At 51.1% G+C, this 20,584-nt stretch overlaps 5 protein-coding genes across 9 annotated transcripts in view; 4 read left to right on the forward strand and 1 right to left on the reverse strand.

Annotated features, from left to right (window-relative positions):
* NEDD8 (NEDD8 ubiquitin like modifier) overlaps positions 1–1,214 on the forward strand; it is a 9,904-nt gene extending 8,690 nt beyond the window's left edge. For both annotated transcript variants that reach the window (XM_082852167.1, XM_082852168.1), the window contains exons 2-4: positions 1–17; positions 186–268; positions 856–1,214. The exon at positions 1–17 is cut by the window's left edge and continues 31 nt beyond it. In XM_082852167.1, coding sequence (XP_082708293.1) covers positions 1–17; positions 186–268; positions 856–952 — 197 coding nt within the window. In that variant the 3' untranslated portion in view covers positions 953–1,214. The remainder of the gene's footprint in view (positions 18–185; positions 269–855) is intronic.
* Positions 1,215–2,073: 859 nt separating this feature from the next.
* On the forward strand, positions 2,074–3,495 carry MDP1 (magnesium dependent phosphatase 1). Its single transcript, XM_082852149.1, has 6 exons — positions 2,074–2,131; positions 2,248–2,308; positions 2,382–2,492; positions 2,819–2,926; positions 3,024–3,109; positions 3,291–3,495. The coding sequence occupies exons 1-6, from the start codon at positions 2,095–2,097 to the stop codon at positions 3,380–3,382; spliced, it is 495 nt and encodes a 164-aa protein (XP_082708275.1). The 5' UTR covers positions 2,074–2,094; the 3' UTR covers positions 3,383–3,495.
* Positions 3,496–3,982: 487 nt separating this feature from the next.
* CHMP4A (charged multivesicular body protein 4A) lies at positions 3,983–7,863 on the forward strand. Its single transcript, XM_082837760.1, has 6 exons — positions 3,983–4,057; positions 5,492–5,641; positions 5,739–5,916; positions 6,707–6,821; positions 6,994–7,129; positions 7,554–7,863. Exons 1-6 carry the CDS (start codon positions 4,027–4,029, stop codon positions 7,610–7,612), a joined length of 669 nt encoding a protein of 222 aa, XP_082693886.1. The 5' UTR covers positions 3,983–4,026; the 3' UTR covers positions 7,613–7,863.
* A 1,021-nt stretch (positions 7,864–8,884) lies between these two features.
* Positions 8,885–11,072, reverse strand: TSSK4 (testis specific serine kinase 4; the record flags this gene model as incomplete). Of its 2 annotated transcripts, none has more annotated exons than XM_082855928.1 (4): positions 8,885–9,064; positions 9,512–9,875; positions 10,289–10,503; positions 10,851–11,072. In XM_082855928.1, the coding sequence occupies 4 exons, from the start codon at positions 11,070–11,072 to the stop codon at positions 8,885–8,887; spliced, it is 981 nt and encodes a 326-aa protein (XP_082712054.1). The 2 variants fall into 2 exon arrangements, with proteins under 2 accessions (XP_082712054.1, XP_082712053.1); XM_082855927.1 differs by having other exon boundaries at positions 9,512–9,923.
* Positions 11,073–13,368: 2,296 nt separating this feature from the next.
* On the forward strand, positions 13,369–20,462 carry TM9SF1 (transmembrane 9 superfamily member 1). Of its 3 annotated transcripts, none has more exons than XM_082842994.1 (6): positions 13,369–13,391; positions 14,624–14,988; positions 16,362–16,983; positions 17,284–17,469; positions 18,749–19,022; positions 19,599–20,462. In XM_082842994.1, the coding sequence occupies exons 2-6, from the start codon at positions 14,641–14,643 to the stop codon at positions 19,990–19,992; spliced, it is 1,824 nt and encodes a 607-aa protein (XP_082699120.1). In that variant the 5' UTR covers positions 13,369–13,391; positions 14,624–14,640; the 3' UTR covers positions 19,993–20,462. The 3 variants fall into 3 exon arrangements, with proteins under 3 accessions (XP_082699120.1, XP_082699119.1, XP_082699118.1); XM_082842993.1 differs by lacking the exon at positions 13,369–13,391 and adding an exon at positions 14,061–14,164; XM_082842992.1 differs by lacking the exon at positions 13,369–13,391 and adding an exon at positions 14,199–14,321.
* The last annotated feature ends 122 nt before the right edge of the window (positions 20,463–20,584 follow it).

Here is a 20,584-nt window from a genome sequence, read left to right on the forward strand (position 1 = left end):
TTGAACCCACAGACAAGGTAATGTACGCCCAATACCTCTCCATGCCTATCTCCCTACATGTACACTTGCTTGGGTATGCTGATGAACTGAGTCCTTCCGCTCTCATACTCTCTGCATAGCTCTTGTTCTTTCCCGTTCCACGGTCCTTCCCCCTGAGCAACCCCTGACTACTTGTACCCCTAAAGGTGGAGCGAATCAAGGAGCGTGTGGAGGAGAAAGAGGGAATCCCCCCACAGCAGCAGCGGCTCATCTACAGTGGTAAACAGATGTAAGTTTGGAATGGGAATGAGGGCGTGGCCATCTTATGTGAAGATGAAGATGCAAGTACTGGAGGTGGAGCAGGCCTGCCTTTTTTTTGTTGTCTCAGACCCTTTGGCAATTTGATGAAGGCTATGAACCCCTTCTCAGAATTAGATTTTTGCAGACATAAAATAAAATGCATGGAATTACAAAAGAAACTAATAGGATCGAAATACACTTATCACACTACTAAAAAAGCAAGTTTGTGATATATGTACTTCATTAAGATCTAATGATGGATATAATAACTACTATAATTTTAAAAGATTTTCAAGATACCTACAAATAGTTGTGAAATGATAGGAAAATATCTAATTTTTGTTGTTAACAAGTTACCCATATTGCTAATAATACCCCTGTGGGTTTTTTGCCTGTGTTCAAAACTGAAAGAAATATCAAATTTCAGTTAGGGGTTAGTAAAAATATAAAGATGTAATTTTTTTCTCATCTGCATTCATAGATCCCCAGACAGATCCATGAAACCCAGGTTAAGAACGTTGCTCTAGATGGTATTTCTAATACCTTTTTTCTTTTTTTTTTTGCCTCTTCCTGCAGGAACGATGAGAAGACAGCAGCTGATTACAAGATACTAGGTGGTTCAGTCCTCCACCTGGTATTGGCTCTGAGAGGAGGAGGTGGTCTTAGGCAGTGATGGACGCCCCCCTCCATTTCACCTCCTTGCCCTGTCGCTCATTATGAGGAATCATGTATCCTCTCACACTGTGGGACACCAGAGCCACTGCCCCCTCTCCTGGATGCCCAGTCTTGTGTGTCTGTTGGTGGGAGACTGTGAGGACCCCAGGATGCAGTGTTCCTGGCCCAAAGGGCCCTTGCTGGCTAATGGGTTTTAGTTTGCAGTCCTGTGTGCTTCCCTCTGTTAATGGCTATGTCCCTGGTTGTCAATAAAATATTTCCTGGCCTCCTGGAATCTTTCTTCTATTGCACAAACGTGACTGAAATCAAAATGGGCCAATGCACACTCAGTTATACCAGGCTGAAGGAGTAGGACAGTGTAAGAGAATGTGCCCTTAGAGGGGTTCTCAGATGCTTAAGAGTCTACACTCAGTGGTGTGCTGGAGCCAGCTCTTACCCGGCTCCAGAGCTAATTGTTGGCATCTTTCCTAACCCCATATTAAGTGACTTCGTGTTGGTAGCTTGAAATTGGCCATGGTAGGAATATTTACAGAAATTGACAAACAATACAAATCAGTCCTTCTCCCCAAACTGGTTGTTACATATCTGTCAGCATACTACTGACGCGGGTGGTAGAAACCAGGAGAGTGAATTCTCCCCCATTGTGACTCTACTGGACATTTGGGGCCTGTTTCAAGAAAGGCATCAAGAGCTTAGCGGACACTGCATTCTTTTATGGCTGGAATATTGCTGAGGGCTCTAGGCTGTATACGGTGGAGTGGCTGATGTGGAGAAAGGATGAGTGTGGAGTGACAAGCTATGATGGATCACTTTAGGGCTCAGTTGGTGAGATAAAATGAGAGACGGGTGCCAGAAGAAAGGGTTTCCCTTCCTTGTCTCCTCTAGCTCAGTAGAAGCTGGCGAGACCGGGTGGGGTGGAGAAGCAAGGGAAGAATATCCCTTGGAGAGACTTGGCATTGGCACTTTGCTGCGGTCCTCCCCACCACCACCACCAGAAGGCGCTCTTGTGAGGTTTTGGGGCCGATCTTCCCAGCTCAGGTTGGCGACGCTCTAGTCGCCGCTTCTCTAAGGCCCGCGGGGCGGCCTGGGAGCCGCGGCAGAAAGGCCCGCCTCCGTGCGCGCAGCCTGCGGGCGCGGGTCATGGCGCGGCTCCCGAAGCTCGTAGTCTTCGATCTAGGTGAGGGGCTGGATTGGGAAGAGTTTCGTAGGGCAAAGTTTTTTCCAAACCTCAGTTGATGCTCTCGAGGCCCTGCGCCTGCCCAGGCTGAGACCTCCCCCTCCTTCCTCTCACAGATTACACGCTGTGGCCGTTCTGGGTGGACACGCACGTAGACCCCCCATTCCACAAAAGCAGGTGAGGCGGGGCTGGGGAGGCCTGGGGCCAGGCGGCGCCCCGCGGGAGCTGAGCACACTCTCGCCCTCCCCAGTGATGGAACTGTACGAGATAGGCGGGGCCAGGCCGTCCGACTGTACCCAGAGGTGCCTGAGGTCCTGGAAAGATTGCAGGGCTTGGGAGTGCCCGTCGCGGCCGCTTCACGGTAAGAAGAGCGACTGAGTCGGTCTAATGCTGAGAGGTGCATGCATGAGGAGACTTCCCGTGTAACCCCTTGGCTGCAAAAATTTAGGCGGTGCAAACTTGCAGGTATTTGTATATTCTTCGAATTGTACCTTCTCCTGTGCATTTTGGTTAATAAACATTGGCTCAGTGCCACCTGTGTCAGGAAGGATATGGAATTGAATCAGGGCGGAGGATGCCTACCCATCCCGGAAGAACAGCAAGTTGATTTCCCCCTGGTTACACATAATTTCACTTGCAGCCTTGGCCCTCCACTCTCCTGATCCCATCTACTACACCTTTTTGCAGGACAGGTGAGGTTGAAGGGGCCAACCAGCTACTGGAGCTCTTTGACCTTGTCAGATACTTTGTTCATCGGGAGATCTACCCAGGCAGCAAGGTCACGCACTTTAAGAGGTACGCTGAGATAAGGGGAGAAGCAGGGAGACAGAAGACCAGAGAGGCTGGAGGAGCTAAGAAGCCAGAGTGGTTACCCTCGCCGTGTCTTGCACAGGTTGCATCAGAAGACTGGAGTTCCTTTCTCCCAGATGATCTTCTTTGATGATGAAAAGCGGAATATTGTAGATGTCAGCAAACTGGGTACTGACTGAATGGCAAGGATAGCCATTTGGGGAGTGAGGAGAAAGGGCTCCAAAGAGGGAAGGGGTTAGGTAGATATGTACAGGATGGATAGTTTGCATGCAGGTGACACCCCAAAAAGGTGAGAGTCATAATAGGGAGCCCTGAAGGCCTGATGAAATTGTGTCTTCTTTCTTTCTAGGTGTTACGAGCATTCATGTCCAGAATGGAATGAGCCTTCAGACCCTAACTCAAGGATTAGAGACATTTGCAAAGGCACAAGCTGGACTCTGAGGTCCAGTCCTGTGGATGAGCCTCATTTGAGGCATAGAACTGAAAGGAAATCAGGAGGGCATTTTCAGGTGCATTTGTAAATTATTAAAGTGTACTTGTGTGTGGCAGAAGAGATATTACCCAGTGTGTGTTGTTTCTAATTTTCTAGCGTGTGACCCGGGGTGGGCCATCCGGAGGTGCCAAGACCAGTATGTGAGGCATTAGACTGCATCCGGTTCTGCCTTATAAACTTGTGGCAAACCCAAGACTGTGATTCCCTTATGCTCTCCCCATCCCCACACCTCTCCTGAGCTCTGTCAAGGACATGAAGAACTCTTCCACTGGCCCCAAGTAGTGGGGTGCATTACCCTGCACATTTCCTTCCAGGAAGCAAAGACTTTGTTTTGGGTTGGGGAGGGTGAGGCGACCTTTTTATATAGTGGGAAACGAAGCGGCCGCTTTAAGAGGAGCGCGTGGGTTTGGGGCTGGTGTGTCGGGTCGCACGTGATAGGGGTCTCGCTGGCGCTTGTTGATGATGTCGCCGCGGTGCCCCAAGGAGGGATTGGCCGAGGCTGGTCTCGGAGTGATGAGCCCAGCACCTCCCGGGAGCAAGGCGGAAGCGTACGGGACGCCGTAGGGCGGAGGCGGGAGAGGCTAGGGTCGCGATGAGTGGGCTCGGCCGGCTCTTCGTGAGGGGTGAGCCTGGCCGAGACTGGTCCCTGGGAGGTGCTGGCCGCAGGGGGCGGGGGGAGAGCCGGGAGACGCTGTCCTGAAAACGCTGGTGGTCCAGCAAGGCCTTCTCCCGGGCCAGGAGGCGCCGCCTTGTCAGGGCGCCTGGCTCCAGCTGCCTTCCTTCCTTCCCTTGGAGGGAAGAGCTCGAGGCCCGGGAGGGGGTGCGAGTGGTGAGCGTGGCAGCTGCGCTGGCTCCCGCCGTTAAGGCCTGGGGGACAAGTTGCTGCCTGTCGGCATTCAGTCCTTTCCAAAACACTGGTGCTTCCTTTATGCTGGGCCAGAGGCAATCTGAGGTGACCCAAGAAAGGTACCCCTCGTGAGCTCCTCTGTGGTGCGGGAAGACAAGCAACGTCTGGCATTTACAGCGTAGTGTGGCGACTCCGTGATGGAGAGTTTCCTAAACAAGCAAAATCTGGCATTTACAGCGTAGTGTGGCGACTCTGTGATGGAGATTTACCTAAAAGCCAGGGGTGCGCGGAAGAAGCAGGCACGGCGGGTGGTGATCCAGAAGGCTAGAAGTATGCCAGATGGGGGGGTTGAGGTTCTCCAGGAAGAGGTAACTGTGCAAAACAGAGGCAGGAAAAAGTATGGTATATTTAGGGAAAAGGAGTTCTGGCTGCCCCGTGAGTGTGTGTGTGTGCGTGCACACGCGCTGAAGGAAGAGGAAAGTGTGGATGGAGAGGTAAACGGGGGCCAGATCATGAAGGACCCTGTGTGTCTTAAAGTTCTTTGGATTTTATCCTGTAGGCAGTGGAGAGTATGGAAGGATATTAAGCAGGCTAGGGCCTTCAGATTCTTTTTTTTTTAATAAGTCTGTTAGAAGTGCAGAAGATGAAGGGAGAAATTGAGATCAGATTTTTTTTTTCTCTAGCCTCCCTACTTCATTCAGTTTGATCCTGTGGAATCAGGACCTTGAGTATCTCCTAGGATAGCAAGTGGAACAGTAATTATAAAAAGTGATTGAACTCTGGTGGGGAACACGGTAATGAGGAGGTTATGCTTGTGTGAGTGCAGGTGGTATATGGGAAGTCTTTGTACCTTCCACTCACTCAGTTTGCTGTGAACCCAAAACTGCTCTAAAAAAATAAATTCTATTAAAAAAAACAACTGGAAATGACTTGAAAGGTAACTAGGAATAGCAAAAGAATATTGACTTTGGAAATCATACTGTCACATTTCAATTCCTTTGCAGTCTCTTACTATAGTAATTGTGATTTTAGACCAAAATGTTAACCTCTTTATGCCTGTTTTCACATTCGTAGAGACAGTACATTCATCGTAGAAAGTTGTTTGGGGATTAACAATAACACGGTCAAGTGCCTAGCACTACTATGCACTCAATAATCGGTGACTAATATTTTTCCTTTACACAACGTGGGCTGCTCCATTGGACTCCAGAGAAGAAGGAGAGGGGGCCAACCCCTGAAGAGGCAATACAGAAACTGAAGGAGACGGAGAAGATATTGATCAAGAAACAGGAATTTCTGGAGCAGAAGATTGAACAGGAGCTACAAACTGCCAAGAAGCATGGGACGAAGAATAAGAGAGGTAATGGGGGAGGGACAGGCACCACCAGGGAGGGCCGGGGGGCGGGGGGGAAAGCAAGGGCTTCTGGCTCTGATGTTCAGGGTGTGGGCTGGATCAGCCGCCCTACAGGCTTTGCGGAGGAAAAAAAGGTTGGAACAGCAGCTGGCACAAACGGACGGGACATTATCCACCCTGGAGTTTCAGCGTGAGGCCATTGAGAATGCCACCACCAATGCAGAAGTGCTTCGTACCATGGACCTTGCTGCCAAAGGCATGAAGAAGGCCTACCAGGACATGTGGGTACGGGGGGAGGGGAGGAGGGGGCCCAGGCACTGGGGAGAGTAGCTTGATATTGTACTGTGAATCTTAAAATCTCTCCAGATGTGAATTTACAATAGAATTGCCTGTGATGGCTAGACCCCTATCAGCCTCCTTACTTATTGCAAGGTGATCTCTTTGCTGGCTGGGGCATTCTAGGGAGGAAAGATGATTTTCCTCTTTTTTGTGGGTTTTTTTGGCTGTACTGCAAGGCTTGTGGGATCTTAGTTCCCGGACCAGGGATTGAACCCCGGGCCCTCCTCAGTGAAAACACCCAGTCCTAACCACTGGACTGCCAGGGAATTCCCAATTTTCCTCTTTTTTTTTTTTTTTTTTTTTTGCGGTACGCGGGCCTCTCACTGCCGTGGCCTCTTCCGTTGCGGAGCACAGGCTCCGGACGCGCAGGCTCAGTGGCCATGGCTCACGGGCCCAGCCGCTCCGCGGCATGTGGGATCTTCCCGGACCGGGGCACGAACCCGTGTCCCCTGCATCGGCAGGCGGACTCTCAGCCACTGCGCCACCAGGGAAGCCCCAATTTTCCTCATTTTTAAAGATCCTTCAAAGAAGAGAGTGCAACCATTCCTCCCCAGTGCGTCTTCTTGCCATTTCTTAGCCCAGATTTGCCTCTTTACACTTTTCCAGGGATCTCTTTTATCTAGTAGCCATGGATTTGTCAGTCTGAAGCCACAGGCAGGAGGGTCTTCATTCATGTGAGATGAAAAAGTCAGGGTTGTCACCTGATTTTTGGGCTGTGTATCTTGTTCTCAGGGACATTGACAAGGTGGATGAACTGATGGCTGACATCACAGAACAACAGGAGGTGGCCCAGCAGATCTCAGATGCCATTTCTCGACCCGTGGGATTTGGAGATGATGTGGATGAGGTGATTGGGAGTGAGGAGTGAGGGGTCAAGGAATATTGGAGAAGGCATGGGAACAGCCAGAAGGAATGCCTAAGAGAACTGTGGGACAGGTTTGGGGGAAACTCCAAAAGTGGTATGTTTCTGGAAGTAGAATTTTCCTTTGTCTTGAGCGATCCTGTCATCCCATATCCAGGATGAACTGTTGGAGGAGCTAGAGGAGCTGGAGCAGGAGGAATTGGCCCGAGAGTTGTTACATGTGGGCGACAAGGAGGAGGAACCCCCAGTCACACTGCCCAGTGTACCGTCTACACATCTTCCTGCAGGGCCAGGTACCCAGGGCTGTTCTGTCATCTCAGGGACTTGAGAGGGTGGGATAGATATGGGGAAAAATTATTCCTCATCCATCCTGCCTGAAAGGATCCAGGCAGAGAGGGTTGCTGCTACAGTTGCACAGGTTGTTGACTGCATAAGGGCACCTGGCTGAAGGGGAATGAGGACTGAAGTCAGGCCTGTGCTTCACTCAGCAAACTGTGTCCCCTGGTTTAGGGCTGCAAATGCCCGGAGAAAGAGGCAGCTTCTTCTGATTTGCCCAAAAGTGCTGTGGGAATTAGCAGCAGCCCAGCAAGCAAGACCATACCCTTAGGTTCTTTGCTGGGAGAGAGCGTTCCGCAGGCTCTGAGTGTTATAGGAGGGGATGGTTGGAAGTTGCTGAGGCCTTAACACTTCTTTCTCTGGGTATCCTTATCCCCAAAGCTCCCAAAACGGATGAAGATGAAGAAGCACTAAAGCAGTTGGCTGAGTGGGTGTCCTGATGAGTCTGGGCTTGTCTACCTGACGCTGCCTTCATTGTTCTCTTTTCCTTAAGTGCCAAGTGCTAAGCTAAAGGAACATGGCCTTGTTGGGAGGTCCTGCTGAGAGTGGTAGTGTGACCCTGCCTGAGAAAAGGGTCTGTCGCCCTCCCATCCCAGGCTCAACCCTGAAGAAGGATGTTGATGCAGGAGGAACCCCTGGGCTCCCTTTAATAGCAGTTACAGTGCCCTCGTTCGCAATAAAATTGGGCGGATGGAACCCTAGTGCTTATACTGCCTTGTCTACAACTGAAACTCGTCTCCTGGTCCTTGGAGCTTTGTTTCAAGAAATGAGTAATAATGAGAGTAATGAAGGGGAGTTGAAGCATAGGAGAAATGGGAGCTTCCATTATCTCAGCCTACTATGTTCCAGGCAGATACTGTTCCATCTCTCAGGCTGGTGTGTCCTAGAGCTGCCTGGTGCTGAGGGTGAGGAAACTGCCATCTGTTATTTATCCTAGAACCGTGTGGAGCTGTCCCTGAGCCTTCCCTCATTGCTTTCACCCAGTTGTGTCTCTGCCGAGAGAGCCCCATGACTCACCAGCTGTCCCCTTACAAAGCCCACTTTCAAGGGTAGGAAAGGAGACGTACGGGGATAAGGGGTCAATAGGTTTCCTTTCTCCGGAACGCATAGTTCATAGGCTTGGTTTGAACTGTCACTTCAACGTGTAGGAGCAATGATGAGGGACCAATTCACCAGGATTGTTTCAGTAGTGGGTAAGGTGGCATTTGGAGGAGGAAGGAACCAAGATATTACATACCTCCTGATACCCATGTCTAAAATAGTGAACAGTGCCGTCCCCTTGGACTGTAGACAGGCAGAGCTGTGACCAAACCGAGCAATCAGGGTAGAGCAACCTCTACCCCACTATTTGAACATTTAGAGTACATAGAGATAGACAAAACTGAGCATGTACTCAGCCAGAATAATGAAGCTTCCCCAAAGCAGGTGTTCCTCTGAGCACGCCCAACCCACTCCCCTATGAGCCACATATGCGCTACACTGTAAATTATAATGTTGACTTGACCAGTGTCACGATGACTAGTTACAAGCTCTGGGCAGAAACACACCTCTCACCCTCAGCAGTGTTCGCTGCTAAGGTTCCCCTGAGGGAAGACTGTGACTCTAGCTGATGGAACTAAAACAGAATTAGATTTATTTTTGTTGGGAAAGATTTTTAGCCCAAGACCCTCCTGCTTTGCTCCTCTTTCAACCCCCTCCTCCTTCCGCCGTTTTCAGGTACTGATTTCCAAGGATTGGTGACGATTGGTGCCGGGGGGCTGGCACATGGCCTCAAGCAGCCTGATCTCATGGGTGGGTTGCTCAGGCTGGAACTTGAGCACCCAGGGATCCTTGATGATGTCCAGGATGGTGGCACGCTTGTTGGCTTGGCATAGTGTCTGGAGGACCAGGTTCTAGGGCAGGGGAGAGAGAGGTCTTGGCTGAGCTGGCCCGCATTGTGCCACACAATGAGCAGCTGGACCTAAGAAAGTAGCAGGATAGCCCATCACACCACTCTGGTGAAAGGGAGTGCGGCCCTGACTTTACCCTTAAAAGCCTCCTGTCTGCTCAGAAAGCCAACACCTTGAGGGGAAGGAAAGGAAGGGTTCCTTGGGGGAAATCCTTGCAGAATCCCCTTCTGGCCTAAAGAGATAGAGACTAAAACCTGCTTATCACTCACATCCCAGGTGCAAGCCCAGAGGTTGGCCCTTTAAGCCCTCCCCACTATTCTAGGGCAGGGCAAGGGTGTGGAATGGCCCTGGTATCGGGGGGAGGCTTCCCTGGGGTTAGGAGGTCTAGGTTGAGTATTCCCTCTCTGCAGGTCACCCCTGAGGCCTCAGCCCTCCTGGGAGAGCCAGCACCTTGCACTCCTGGGAGATGGCATAGTTAGGTGGAAAAGTGACCTCCTTCTGAGTCTCTCTCAGCAGTTTCTTGAGATTGGTGTCATCGAAGGGCAGACGGGCAACCACTAGCGTGTAGAGGATGACGCCCATGCTCCAGATGTCAGACAGGAAAGGGTTGTAGGGCAGGCCTAGCAAGACCTCCGGGCAGGCATAAGCAAAGCTGCCACAGTAGGTCTGGCTGAGGTGCCTAAAGCAGTCCCCTTGGCCGTAGGAAGGGCTACTCCGCACAGACTGGCTGGAAGGCACCATCTTGGCGAAGCCAAAGTCCGATATCTTCACGTTCTTCCTCTTGTCCAGCAACAGGTTCTCCAACTTTAAGTCCCTACCAGCAGCAGAAAGGCTGGGGGTCAGGAGAGGGCTTAGTGTTAGACTGGGAGCTGAAGGGCCAGGGGTCAGAGGCTAGAGATAAGGAAAGGCAAAGAGGGAGAGAGATGCCATTATGAGGACACAGGGCAGAGAGGAAGGAAAGTCATGGAATTGTGAGCAGAGCCCAGAGGGAAGAGAGGATGGTACCTGAGGATCACTAGGAGCTCACCATCACTTTTCATAAAGTGCTCTGCTCACAGTGGGTACTTAACAAATGTTCTTGACCGGATGATTAAAATAAAGTGGATGAATAGGCCTAGATACTGAGGAGGGAGGTCAAGGGAAGAAAAAAGAGGGTAGAACATGGAAGACGTGCATAAAACCCCCTTGGGAGCCCAAAGGCCTCAGTCTGGGTGGCAGCGCCCTCACCGGTGCACGATGCCCTTGCTGTGCAGGTAGGCGATGCCCAGGGTCATCTGGGAGAACCACTTGCCAGCAAGGGGCTCAGAGCAGGCCCCATAGTGCTGGATCCACTCAAGGACGTCACCACCCTGAACCAGCTCCAGAATAACGTACACTCGGGATGTGGTCTCGATGGCCTGATAGAAGTTGATGAGATACTTGTGCCGCAGGACCTTCATTACCTGGCCCCAGGAGAGGGACCCATCAAACCCAGGCAGGGAGCACCCTGGCTGCGCTCCCAGCCTTCTCCTACTCTCCCACTGCTACTTTCCTAGAACTTTGCAACAGAATCAAACCCCAGAGGGCTGGTGGCCTGTGGACAAACCCTATGCTTTGCACTTTTTACTTTTTGAGGGTCTGGAGGTGAGGTGGAAAGAAGCTGAATTTACATCAAGTAATTTTCCTAGCTGCCTAGTGAGTCATTCAGTTGTGGTATAGGGGTTTCTGGCTCCACCCCCTCCTAACCATACCCCTTTTGAGAAGCCTTAAGCAGCTTGGTACCAGCTCCCTCTTCTAGCCCCTTTCCAACCTGTATCTCACGGGGCAAGAACTTGTTAAGATAGTCCTCAGAGGCCTTCTTCTTTGAGATGATCTTGACAGCCACCATGACTTTCTGCTTTGTGTAGTAAGCCTCATACACCGTCCCGTAGGAGCCATGGCCAATGACTTTGCCCACTTCGTAACCATATTCCTCCATGACAGAGCGGTAGGCCGAGGTGGATGGTGCTCCCAAGGTGTCTCCCTTCCCCATGTTGTTGGGCTTGCTGAGAGCAGGGAGCTTTGCTACTTAAAAGCCTCCTGTCTGCTCAGAAAGCCAACACCTTGAGCCGCTGAAGGCTAGGGTACCAAAGTGAAGTTAGTCTCCCAAAGCTTGCCTATGTAGTCATACAAGTCTGGGATGCTGGGCTCAGCTCTCCACTAGGAGCTTGGAGAGGGAAGAAGGGAAAAGCAGTTCTTTTTGTCTCCACTGGCTGTTGTTACTTCTTTCTCCTCTTGGTTACGGAACTCCCCAAGGTCCCGTGTTCCGCACACATCATAATCCACCTTCTATCTACCACTGGCCACAAGGCTTGAGAAGGAAATGCAGTTTGGAACATATTCATTGCTGGAGGTACCTTTATAATTTGGTGAGACTCGCTCCGTGGATCTGGTCCTTTCAACCAATCATGTTTATTGAGCACCTGCTATGTGCCAGGCAGTGTACGGAGTCCTGGGAGAAAATAACCAATAAGGCGAAGAGAGCCTCTGCTAGCGTTTATAATCCAGCATGAGAAACACCTGAGTGTCAGAATATCACAGAGAATCGCAAGGTATTGTAGAAGCGTGTTCTAAGGAATCTAACTTTAAAATGTATTCTTTTTTGGGGGTGGTGGTGGTGGCTTAAAATAACAATCTTTTTTTTTTTTGAACAAGTTGAGCTAGACTCAGTTGGGTAATTCAGCTGGTGGCATCATCTCAGCTGGCTGGTTTGTTTCGGCGTATGATCTCATTATTCAGTAGAGTAGCACAAGTTCCCTCACACAGTTTGCACTGAATTTCAAGAGAAAAAAAGACAAGCTGCATGACCAATGGAGGCCTAGGCTCCAGAATCACAAAACATCACTTCCATACCTTTATATGCATAAAGACGGTTACAAGATTTGAGAACCACTGTTGCAAACTAGTGAATTTAATGAAAAGAAACAGACTCACAGATATAGGGAACAAACTAGTGGTTACCAGTGAGAAGGGCGAGGGGGCAATATAGGGGTGGAGGAGTGGGAGTACAAACTATTGGGAGTAAGGTGGGCTCAAGGATGTATTGCACAACACGGGGAATATAGCCAATATTTTGTAATAACTGTAAATGGAAAGTTACCTTTAAAAATTTTTTTAGGGCTTCCCTGGTGGCGCAGTGGTTAAGAATCCGCCTGCCAATGCAGGGGATACAGGTTCGAGCCCTGCTCTGGGAAGATCCCACATGCCGCAGAGCAACTAAGCCTGTGCGCCACAGCTGCTGAGCCTGCGCTGTAGAGCCCACGTGCCACAACTACTGAAGCCCGCGCACCTGGAGCCTATGCTCCGCACCAAAGGAAGCCGCCACAATGAGAAGCCCACGCACCACAACAAACAGTGGCCCCCGCTCGCCACAACTGGAGAGGGCCAGCGCACAGCAACAAAAGACCCAACTCAGCCAAAAATAAATAGATAAATAAATAAAATATTAAAAAAAATTTTTTTAAGAAAAGAACCACTGTTGCAGGAAATAGGACATCTTTAAGACTAAAGAAAGAAAAAATCCTTGCAGCAGCAGTATGGAAAATGGATCCAAGGGGAGAGATGACCAAGAGACTAGCAAGGTGGCTGTCATGATAATTTAGGTGAGGGGATGGGGCCTGAACCAAGGCAGCATGAAGGGCAATTTGGAAGATAATTCGAGAGAAAAGCAGAGGAGGCTTGGTGGCACTGATCTTATGGGGGCGGCTGTTAATTGTGAAGGAGGCCCAGGTTTAGAGACCAGGGGGTTATCACTTAAAAAAGCCACTCTAAATTACTTTTCTAATTACAAAATTAATTGATTGTCTAAAAAACTCAACCCCCTACTTCCTGGATCCTCCTGCGGGGAGGAGGGCTGGGTCAGAGAGGGCAGAAGTGAGTAAATGAAGGGCTTTTCAAGCCAGAAACCGCTTGAGATTTTCCACTTTCTTTACGCGAGGAAAGGAAACCTTAAGTTGTTCCCAGGTGGCCAAAACGAAGTCATGGCCCCTGGGTCTGATCTCCAGAGGAATTTCCCTAATGGCAGATCCCTTGACAGGGTAAACTTTTCCAGAATAATCTGCAATACAAAATTAAGAGATGCTCAAACACATATACAGAGATAAATAAAGAATAAAAACATAGAGACCGAAGCAAGCATGTCAAGGTTCTTTATCTGCAATTAACAACAAGCGTCAGGCGGCCCAGTTCACGGGGTAAAAGAGCAACTACCCGATCTCTCTGCGTGCCTCTGCACCAAACCTGGCCCAGGCTTGCCTATCGTCGGACACGGGACGGTCGCTATACGGTCAGGGAGGCCTCCAGTACAGTCTCGGTAAGATATTTTTATTTACGGCATTTGGTTTTTGGCGAGAGGCCGTTCAGGACGGATGACAGAGCAGCAGTGAGGTGAGATCCGATTCTAGGACGCTTGTATGGGCTGTGTCCTCTGCTGTCGTACGACAGCGACGCCCAAAGCCTCACCCCCGCCCGGGTTGAGGACCTTGAGCCACCTCTCGGGGCTCGGCCTCAGCAGTCGGTGGCGAGTCCCATTGGTTCAGCCGGCAAGCGCTTCGGCCTCCGCTAGGTGTGGGAGCAGCCGCCGCCCGGGCTCCGCGTCCCGGGCAGTCACTGGGCGCGAGCAGCGGGCACTGCTCTTGGACGCCCAACCCAAACCTTCCCGGGGATAGGCGGCCGGACCCGCGGCAACGCTTATCCAAAAAGGGCGTTTGTGTCCTCGTAGCCAGGTCTCAACCGCAACCCCCACTGGAGAAACCTGGGAGCTTTGGAGCGGCCTCGGCCTGGGGGGAGTGGCCCCCTCCAAGCTCCAGGAAAGGAGCTTTCCGCCGGGCTGAGGTCCCCTCGGGTGAAGGCGGAAGAGGGAAGACTGACGTGTCCTGAGCTGCCCTCAGGTCGCCGGGAGGGCCCCCCACCCCGCTCCTTGCCGGGCGACGGGCTAGCCCGAGACTCGCGGGGTCTCCAGAGCTGGGCCGGGCCTCCAGCCGTAGAAAGGTTCCCCAAGGAAGCACTGAAGTGAGCCGGGCGCGATATTTTGCGGTGCGGCCGCAGCCGCTGCGATCAGGCACCGCAGCGGCCAGCCCCGTGGAGGTCGGTTGCCAAGTCCTCTCCAGGCCCCCTGCTAGCGCGCCGCTCTGGGGGAGACCCCGGCAGGAGCGCGAGGGCGGCTGCAGGGCAGCAGAGGCCGCTGGCGCCGCCTCGGCCAGCCCTTCCCGCGCGGAGAGCACCCCGGGGCTGCGGCGGGAAGGTGCCGGACGTGCGGGGCCGCGTGGCGTTGCCATGGAAACGGGCTGGGGCGCGCGGGGAGGTCCCGGGCAGGCGGGCTGCCGGAGGGGGGGACCCCAGGTTGGGAGGACTACATAGCAGAGGTGGAGGCCAGTGTTCGAGCTAGAGGGACATGGTGTGGTGTGGCGGTGGGGAGGTGGCCTCCTGAGGGAGGGTCGGAAAGGCCAAGGGGAGGAATTGGAGCCATTGGCTTCAGTTCAAAGAACCTGACCTGGGGAGTCATTCGATCCCTGGTTCCCATAACTGCAGGACTACCCCAAACAGGTTCCGCTGCCTTAAGGATGACAGTCCTAGGCCACCCTGGAAGTTGGAGCTGCCGGTGGTTGCCACTCCTGCTGCTGCTGTTGCTGGGCACAGGTCGAGATCCAGGGGTGGAAGGTGTGACACACTACAAGGCCGGCGACCCCGTCATTCTGTATGTCAACAAAGTGGGACCTTACCATAACCCTCAGGAGACTTACCACTACTATCAGCTTCCAGTCTGCTGTCCTGAGAAGATACGCCACAAAAGCCTTAGCCTGGGTGAAGTGCTGGATGGGGACCGGATGGCTGAGTCTTTGTATGAGATCCGCTTTCGGGAGAATGTGGAGAAGAGAATTCTGTGCCACATGCAGCTCAGTTCTGCACAGGTCAGCCTCTCCACACTGACTAGAACTTAGCCCTCCCTCCCAGGGCCTAATAATAGTGTCTTAGGTTTATGGTTTTCAAAGCACCTTTATGGAAATGATCTGATTTGATTCTGACTACAACCTCATGTGGCAGGCAGGGAGGGTAGTATTTATCATTTGCATTTGGTTGGTGAAGAAACATACTTGCTCAGAAGTAACTTCTTCAAGACTACATGGATAGTGGATTGCAGAGTTGACATTAGAGCCCAGGGCTCCTGACTCGAAGCTTCTCTGTAGGCAATAAGGTCCCAACTATCACACCTATGTAGTCATTTTTTGCCATCCCTACCTCTTGGCTTTTTTAATTGGCTCCTTTACATGCTGCCTAATTTTCCCTATCATGCTTTTTTCTTCAGCAATTCCTATCTTAGGGCACTTTTCCTTAGTCTACTGCAGACCTTCCTACACCTCCCTCTACTCCTAGGCCTTCATCCTGTCGAGTCATACTTGCTCATTTCAGAGAATCCCAACATAATACTAGGGTCTACCCAGTGGTTCTCAACAGGGGGCTTTTGTCTCTCAAGAGACATCTGGCAATGTCTGAAGACTTTTTATTTCTAATTAACTAATTTATTTATGTTTGGCTGTGTTGGGTCTTTGTTGCAGTGCACGGGCCTCTCATCGCGGTGGCTTCTCTTGTTGCGGAGCATGGGCTCTAGGCGCGCGGGCTTCAGTAGTTGTGGCACACGGGCTTAGTTGCTCCGCGGCATGTGGGATCTTCCCAGACCAGGGCTCAAACCCGTGTCCCCTGCACTGGCAGGCGGATTCTTAACCACTGCGCCACCAGGGATGTCCTCTGAAGATATTTTTGATTGTCACTACTAGGGAACGCTACTGACATCTAGTGAGAAGCATCCAGGGACGGAGCATCTTACAATTCATAGGGCAGCCCCCTACAACAAAGCATTTTCCAGCCCAAAATGTCATTAGTGGGGCTGCCCTGGTGGTGCATGGTTGAGAATCCGCCTGCCAATGCAGGGGATACGGGTTTGAGCCCTGGTCCAGGAAGATCCCACAAGCCGCAGAGCAACTAAGCCCGTGTGCCACAACTACTGAGCCCACGGGACACAACTACTGAAGCCCGTGCGCCTAGAGCCCATGCTCCACAAGAGAAGCCACCGCAATGAGAAGCCCACGCACCACAACGAAGAGTAGCCCCTGCTCTCCGCAACTAGAGAAAGGCTGCGCACAGCAACGAAGACCCAGTGCAGCCAAAAATAAATAAATAAAATAATTAATTAAAAAAAAAACATATCATTAGTGCTGAAGTTGAAACCCTGCTCTAATACAATGCCTGGGGAGGCCTTGTCTGACTCCTAACTTGCTCTTTTTAGGTGGAACAGCTGCGCCAGGCCATTGAGGAACTATACTACTTTGAATTTGTGGTGGACGACTTGCCAATCCGTGGCTTTGTGGGCTACATGGAGGAGAGTGGCTTCCTGCCTCACAGCCACAAGATAGGACTCTGGACCCATTTGGACTTCCACCTAGAATTCCACGGAGATCGAATTATATTTGCCAATGTCTCAGTGCGGGACGTCAAGCCCCACAGTTTAGATGGGTTACGACCGGATGAGTTCCTAGGCCTCACCCACACCTACAGTGTGCGCTGGTCTGAGACTTCAGTCGAGCGTCGGAGTGACAGGCGCCGTGGTGACGATGGTGGTTTCTTTCCCCGAACACTGGAAATCCATTGGTTGTCCATCATTAATTCCATGGTGCTTGTGTTTTTACTGGTGGGTTTTGTGGCTGTCATTCTCATGCGTGTGCTTCGAAATGACCTGGCTCGGTACAACTTGGATGAAGAGACAACCTCTGGAGGTTCTGGTGATGACTTTGACCAAGGTGACAATGGCTGGAAAATTATCCATACAGATGTCTTCCGCTTCCCTCCATACCGTGGTCTGCTCTGTGCTGTGCTTGGTGTGGGTGCCCAGTTCCTGGCCCTTGGCACTGGTAAGGTGATAAAAATTAATTAGGGATTTCTCTCAAGGGGTAGAACTAAGTAGGTAGTTTGTTCAGAAAAAGATCTACAGATCTTCTCTTCTGTCCAAGGTGAGGGGCAGACCTAAGGGGTGGAATGGCTCTAGCAAGGATGTGTATATTCTGTTGTGGGTTTTCTGGACAACAGAACTGGGGGATATTGTTTTGATGGAAGCCCTGGGTCTGGGAGAAAGGGGGCTGGCTGATTTCTATGAAATTGCCAGAAGAGGGATAGGTGAGACCTAACACAGGCTTTCCACTACCATGCTGCAGGCATTATTGTCATGGCGCTGCTGGGCATGTTCAATGTGCACCGTCACGGGGCTATTAACTCAGCAGCCATCTTGTTGTATGCCCTGACTTGCTGCATCTCTGGCTATGTGTCCAGCCACTTCTACCGGCAGATTGGAGGCGAGCGTTGGGTGTGGAACATCATTCTCACCACCAGTCTCTTCTCTGGTGAGGACTGCCCTTTCCGTGGTGGGCCAGTTTAGGAACTTAGAACACATCATGGAACCTGAGATAGAGTCAGAGTAGGGCTTTCAAGGGACTGAAAATAGGTAAAAGAAACACTAAGGAAACCATTCAAAAGACAAAAAGTGCATTTCTTTTTTTTTTTGCATAGTTAAATATTAAGCCCTTGAAATGTTTTAGGCAACGTGATAAGCACTTGACATGCCTTCATCTCATTTAATTGTCACACTGACTTCATGAAGTAGGTAATATTGTCCCCATTTTACAGATGAGGAAATTGAACTTCAGGCTGGTTAAGTAACTTGCCTGAGATTGTACTCCTAAAAAGCAGAGAATCGGGTTTCAGACCTAGGCAGTCAAACTCTAGAGCCTGTATTCTCAACCATTACACTGAAATAACACTCTTGAATTTATCTTTTGAGACTCCCTTTCTTTCCCCCCAAGTTTTTTTTTTTTGGCCACGCTGCACGGCATGTGGGATCCCACTTCCCTGATCAGGGATCGAACCTGCGCCCCCTGCATTGGAGGCGTGGTGTCTTAACCACTGGACCACCAGGGAAGTCCATCCCCAAGTTTTTTTTTTTTTTTTTTTGCGGTACGCGGGCCTCTCACTGCTGTGGCCTCTCCCGTTGCGGAGCACAGGCTCCGGACGCGCAGGCTCAGCGGCCATGGCTCACGGGCCCAGCTGCTCCGCGGCATGTGGGATCCTCCCGGACCGGGGCACGAACCAGTGTCCCCTGCATTGGCAGGCGGACTCTCAACCACTGCGCCACCGGGGAAGCCCCCCAAGCTTTTTTAATTTTGAAAGTGGGCCTCCCCACTCTAGCCTTTCAAGCCAGCTTGTCCTTTCAAAGGCAGTAGTAGTTTGCATTCTGAACCTCTTGTGTTTCCAACTGTTAAGTATCTGATTTCTGTTCTACCACATTTACATTTGAACCAGGGCTTTCTGAAAACAGAGCCTTAATTCAAAGGAATGTCTCATACCAGGAATCACCAGTGCCACAGCAGGACAGGCCCTTGGAGGCAGGTGGATTTGTGTCACTCTTAGATCATAATGTAACGGGCTTGCCTAGATCCTTAATGATAATGGGTAGGGGAGGGAGTGTTGGTAAGCTAAGGAACAAAGAACAACAAGACATGAAAGGGTGGAGTCAGCCTGGGAGCGGGATGTTTCACTCCTCACCCCTTTAGGTCCAGTCTGATTGGGTGCTCCCAGGGATGTAGCTCCTAGTGCTAACTCTCCCTCTGGGGCCCATCCCTGCAGTGCCTTTCTTCCTGACGTGGAGTGTGGTGAACTCCGTGCATTGGGCCAATGGTTCAACACAGGCTCTGCCAGCCACCACCATCCTGCTGCTTCTGACGGTTTGGCTGCTGGTGGGCTTTCCCCTCACTGTCATTGGAGGTATCTTCGGGAAGAACAACGCTAGCCCCTTTGATGCACCTTGTCGCACCAAGAACATAGCTCGGGAAATCCCACCCCAGCCCTGGTACAAGTCTTCTCTCGTCCACATGACTGTTGGAGGCTTCCTGCCTTTCAGGTATCCTCCCTTTATTCCATGGCCATCACTCTCAGGATCCTGACCTTAACTTTCCCCTTCCGTACTCACCCTGTACCGTAACCCATTGTCGCTGATAATCCCTGGTTCAGCTGTACCATTAAGAGATCACTAAATGGTTCCTCCTTTCTCCAACCAGGACTGAGCTTGAATCAGTTCAAATATGAGGGTGTCTCACTTGTGAAGCTCTCCAGAGACATTGCTCCTTTCACTGTCTTCCTAGTTTCTGACTTTGGCGACACAACGTGGGGCTTAAAACCCATTTGATTACTCATTCAATTTGTCAAGTACCTTTTAGTGCCAGACAAATACAGTGGAAAATAGACCAGACAAGATCCCTGCTCTCAACCTACCAAAGAAGATGTTCTTGAAATGAGAGCAGCTAATCATAGGTGGAAGAGTCCCCATCAAGCCAGGAACTCCAGTGCAGGGAGTAGAGAGGGCCCACTTTCCACATTGGCCCAGTAACGTGGAGGGGTGGTGGCTGGAGTTTGGCCTGGCCACTGTGCTGGCAGTGCACAGCCCTTTAATGCTGTGTATCGTCTCTTCTCTTCACAGTGCCATCTCTGTGGAGCTGTACTACATCTTTGCCACAGTCTGGGGTCGGGAGCAGTACACTTTGTACGGCATCCTCTTCTTCGTCTTCGCCATCCTGCTGAGCGTGGGGGCTTGCATCTCCATCGCACTCACCTACTTCCAGTTGTCTGGGGAGGATTACCGCTGGTGGTGGCGATCTGTGCTGAGTGTTGGCTCCACTGGCCTCTTCATTTTCTTCTACTCAGTTTTCTACTATGCCCGGCGCTCCAACATGTCAGGGGTGGTACAGACAGTAGAGTTCTTTGGCTACTCCTTACTCACTGGATATGTCTTCTTCCTCATGCTGGGCACCATCTCCTTTTTTTCTTCCCTAAAGTTCATCCGTTATATCTATGTTAACCTCAAGATGGACTGAGTTTTGGGTGGCAAAACTATCACTCTTCTTTCCCTTTCTTCATGCCCTACTGATCTCTTACCAACATCTCTTCTGATTGAGTGACTGAGTTGTGTGATGGTTTTGTTGCCTTCCCCTTTGCCCTTTGGGCCTCCCTTCTCCAGAGAGGTCCCGGAAATTATAAGCCTCTATTATATAAGGAGTATATATTTGAACTTTTTAAGTTGCCTTTTTTTGGTCCTGATTTTTCTTTTTACAATACCAAAATAAAATTTATTAAGAAAAAGGGTCCTGTAGTTGGAGGGTTTGGTCTGGATATAGGAACTCGTGCCCTGCCGTTAAGGGCACTGTCCCCGAGGAAGGCGGGTCGGCCGCGAAATGCACGGAACTCGGAACTCGAATTCTTCACGGAGCTGAGGAACTGTCGGCTAGCGGAACCTTCATTACCAAGGCCCTGTTTCCGCGGCTCAGCCGGCGCTCCGCCCAACGGAAGTGGCGGAGCCCGAGCTCTGCGCGAAGCGAGTTGAATCACCCTGGTGACGGGAGGGGCGCGGAGCAACGCCCTTTCCGCCGGAAGCGGGTTTCGGGGCCTCCACGTGCTGCCCCTCCCCCA

This window comes from Leucopleurus acutus (assembly GCF_964270905.1).
Source record: "Leucopleurus acutus genome assembly, chromosome: 1".
In the NCBI taxonomy this organism is placed as follows: Eukaryota; Metazoa; Chordata; class Mammalia; order Artiodactyla; family Delphinidae; genus Leucopleurus; species Leucopleurus acutus.

What these genes read in the sequence shown, in the direction of transcription:
- TM9SF1 (XM_082842994.1), top strand. Translation starts at nt 14,641, where the DNA reads ATGACAGTCCTAGGCCACCCTGGAAGTTGGAGCTGCCGGTGGTTGCCA. An exon ending in TGCAGCTCAGTTCTGCACAG is followed by an intron (nt 14,989 to 16,361) that starts GTCAGCCTCTCC and finishes TGCTCTTTTTAG; the next exon opens with GTGGAACAGCTGCGCCAGGC. An exon ending in GTTCCTGGCCCTTGGCACTG is followed by an intron (nt 16,984 to 17,283) that starts GTAAGGTGATAA and finishes ACCATGCTGCAG; the next exon opens with GCATTATTGTCATGGCGCTG.
- MDP1 (XM_082852149.1), top strand. Translation starts at nt 2,095, where the DNA reads ATGGCGCGGCTCCCGAAGCTCGTAGTCTTCGATCTAG. An exon ending in CCCCCATTCCACAAAAGCAG is followed by an intron (nt 2,309 to 2,381) that starts GTGAGGCGGGGC and finishes CGCCCTCCCCAG; the next exon opens with TGATGGAACTGTACGAGATA. An exon ending in CCCGTCGCGGCCGCTTCACG is followed by an intron (nt 2,493 to 2,818) that starts GTAAGAAGAGCG and finishes ACCTTTTTGCAG; the next exon opens with GACAGGTGAGGTTGAAGGGG.
- CHMP4A (XM_082837760.1), top strand. Translation starts at nt 4,027, where the DNA reads ATGAGTGGGCTCGGCCGGCTCTTCGTGAGGG. An exon ending in CGGCCGGCTCTTCGTGAGGG is followed by an intron (nt 4,058 to 5,491) that starts GTGAGCCTGGCC and finishes ATTGGACTCCAG; the next exon opens with AGAAGAAGGAGAGGGGGCCA. An exon ending in ACATCTTCCTGCAGGGCCAG is followed by an intron (nt 7,130 to 7,553) that starts GTACCCAGGGCT and finishes TTATCCCCAAAG; the next exon opens with CTCCCAAAACGGATGAAGAT.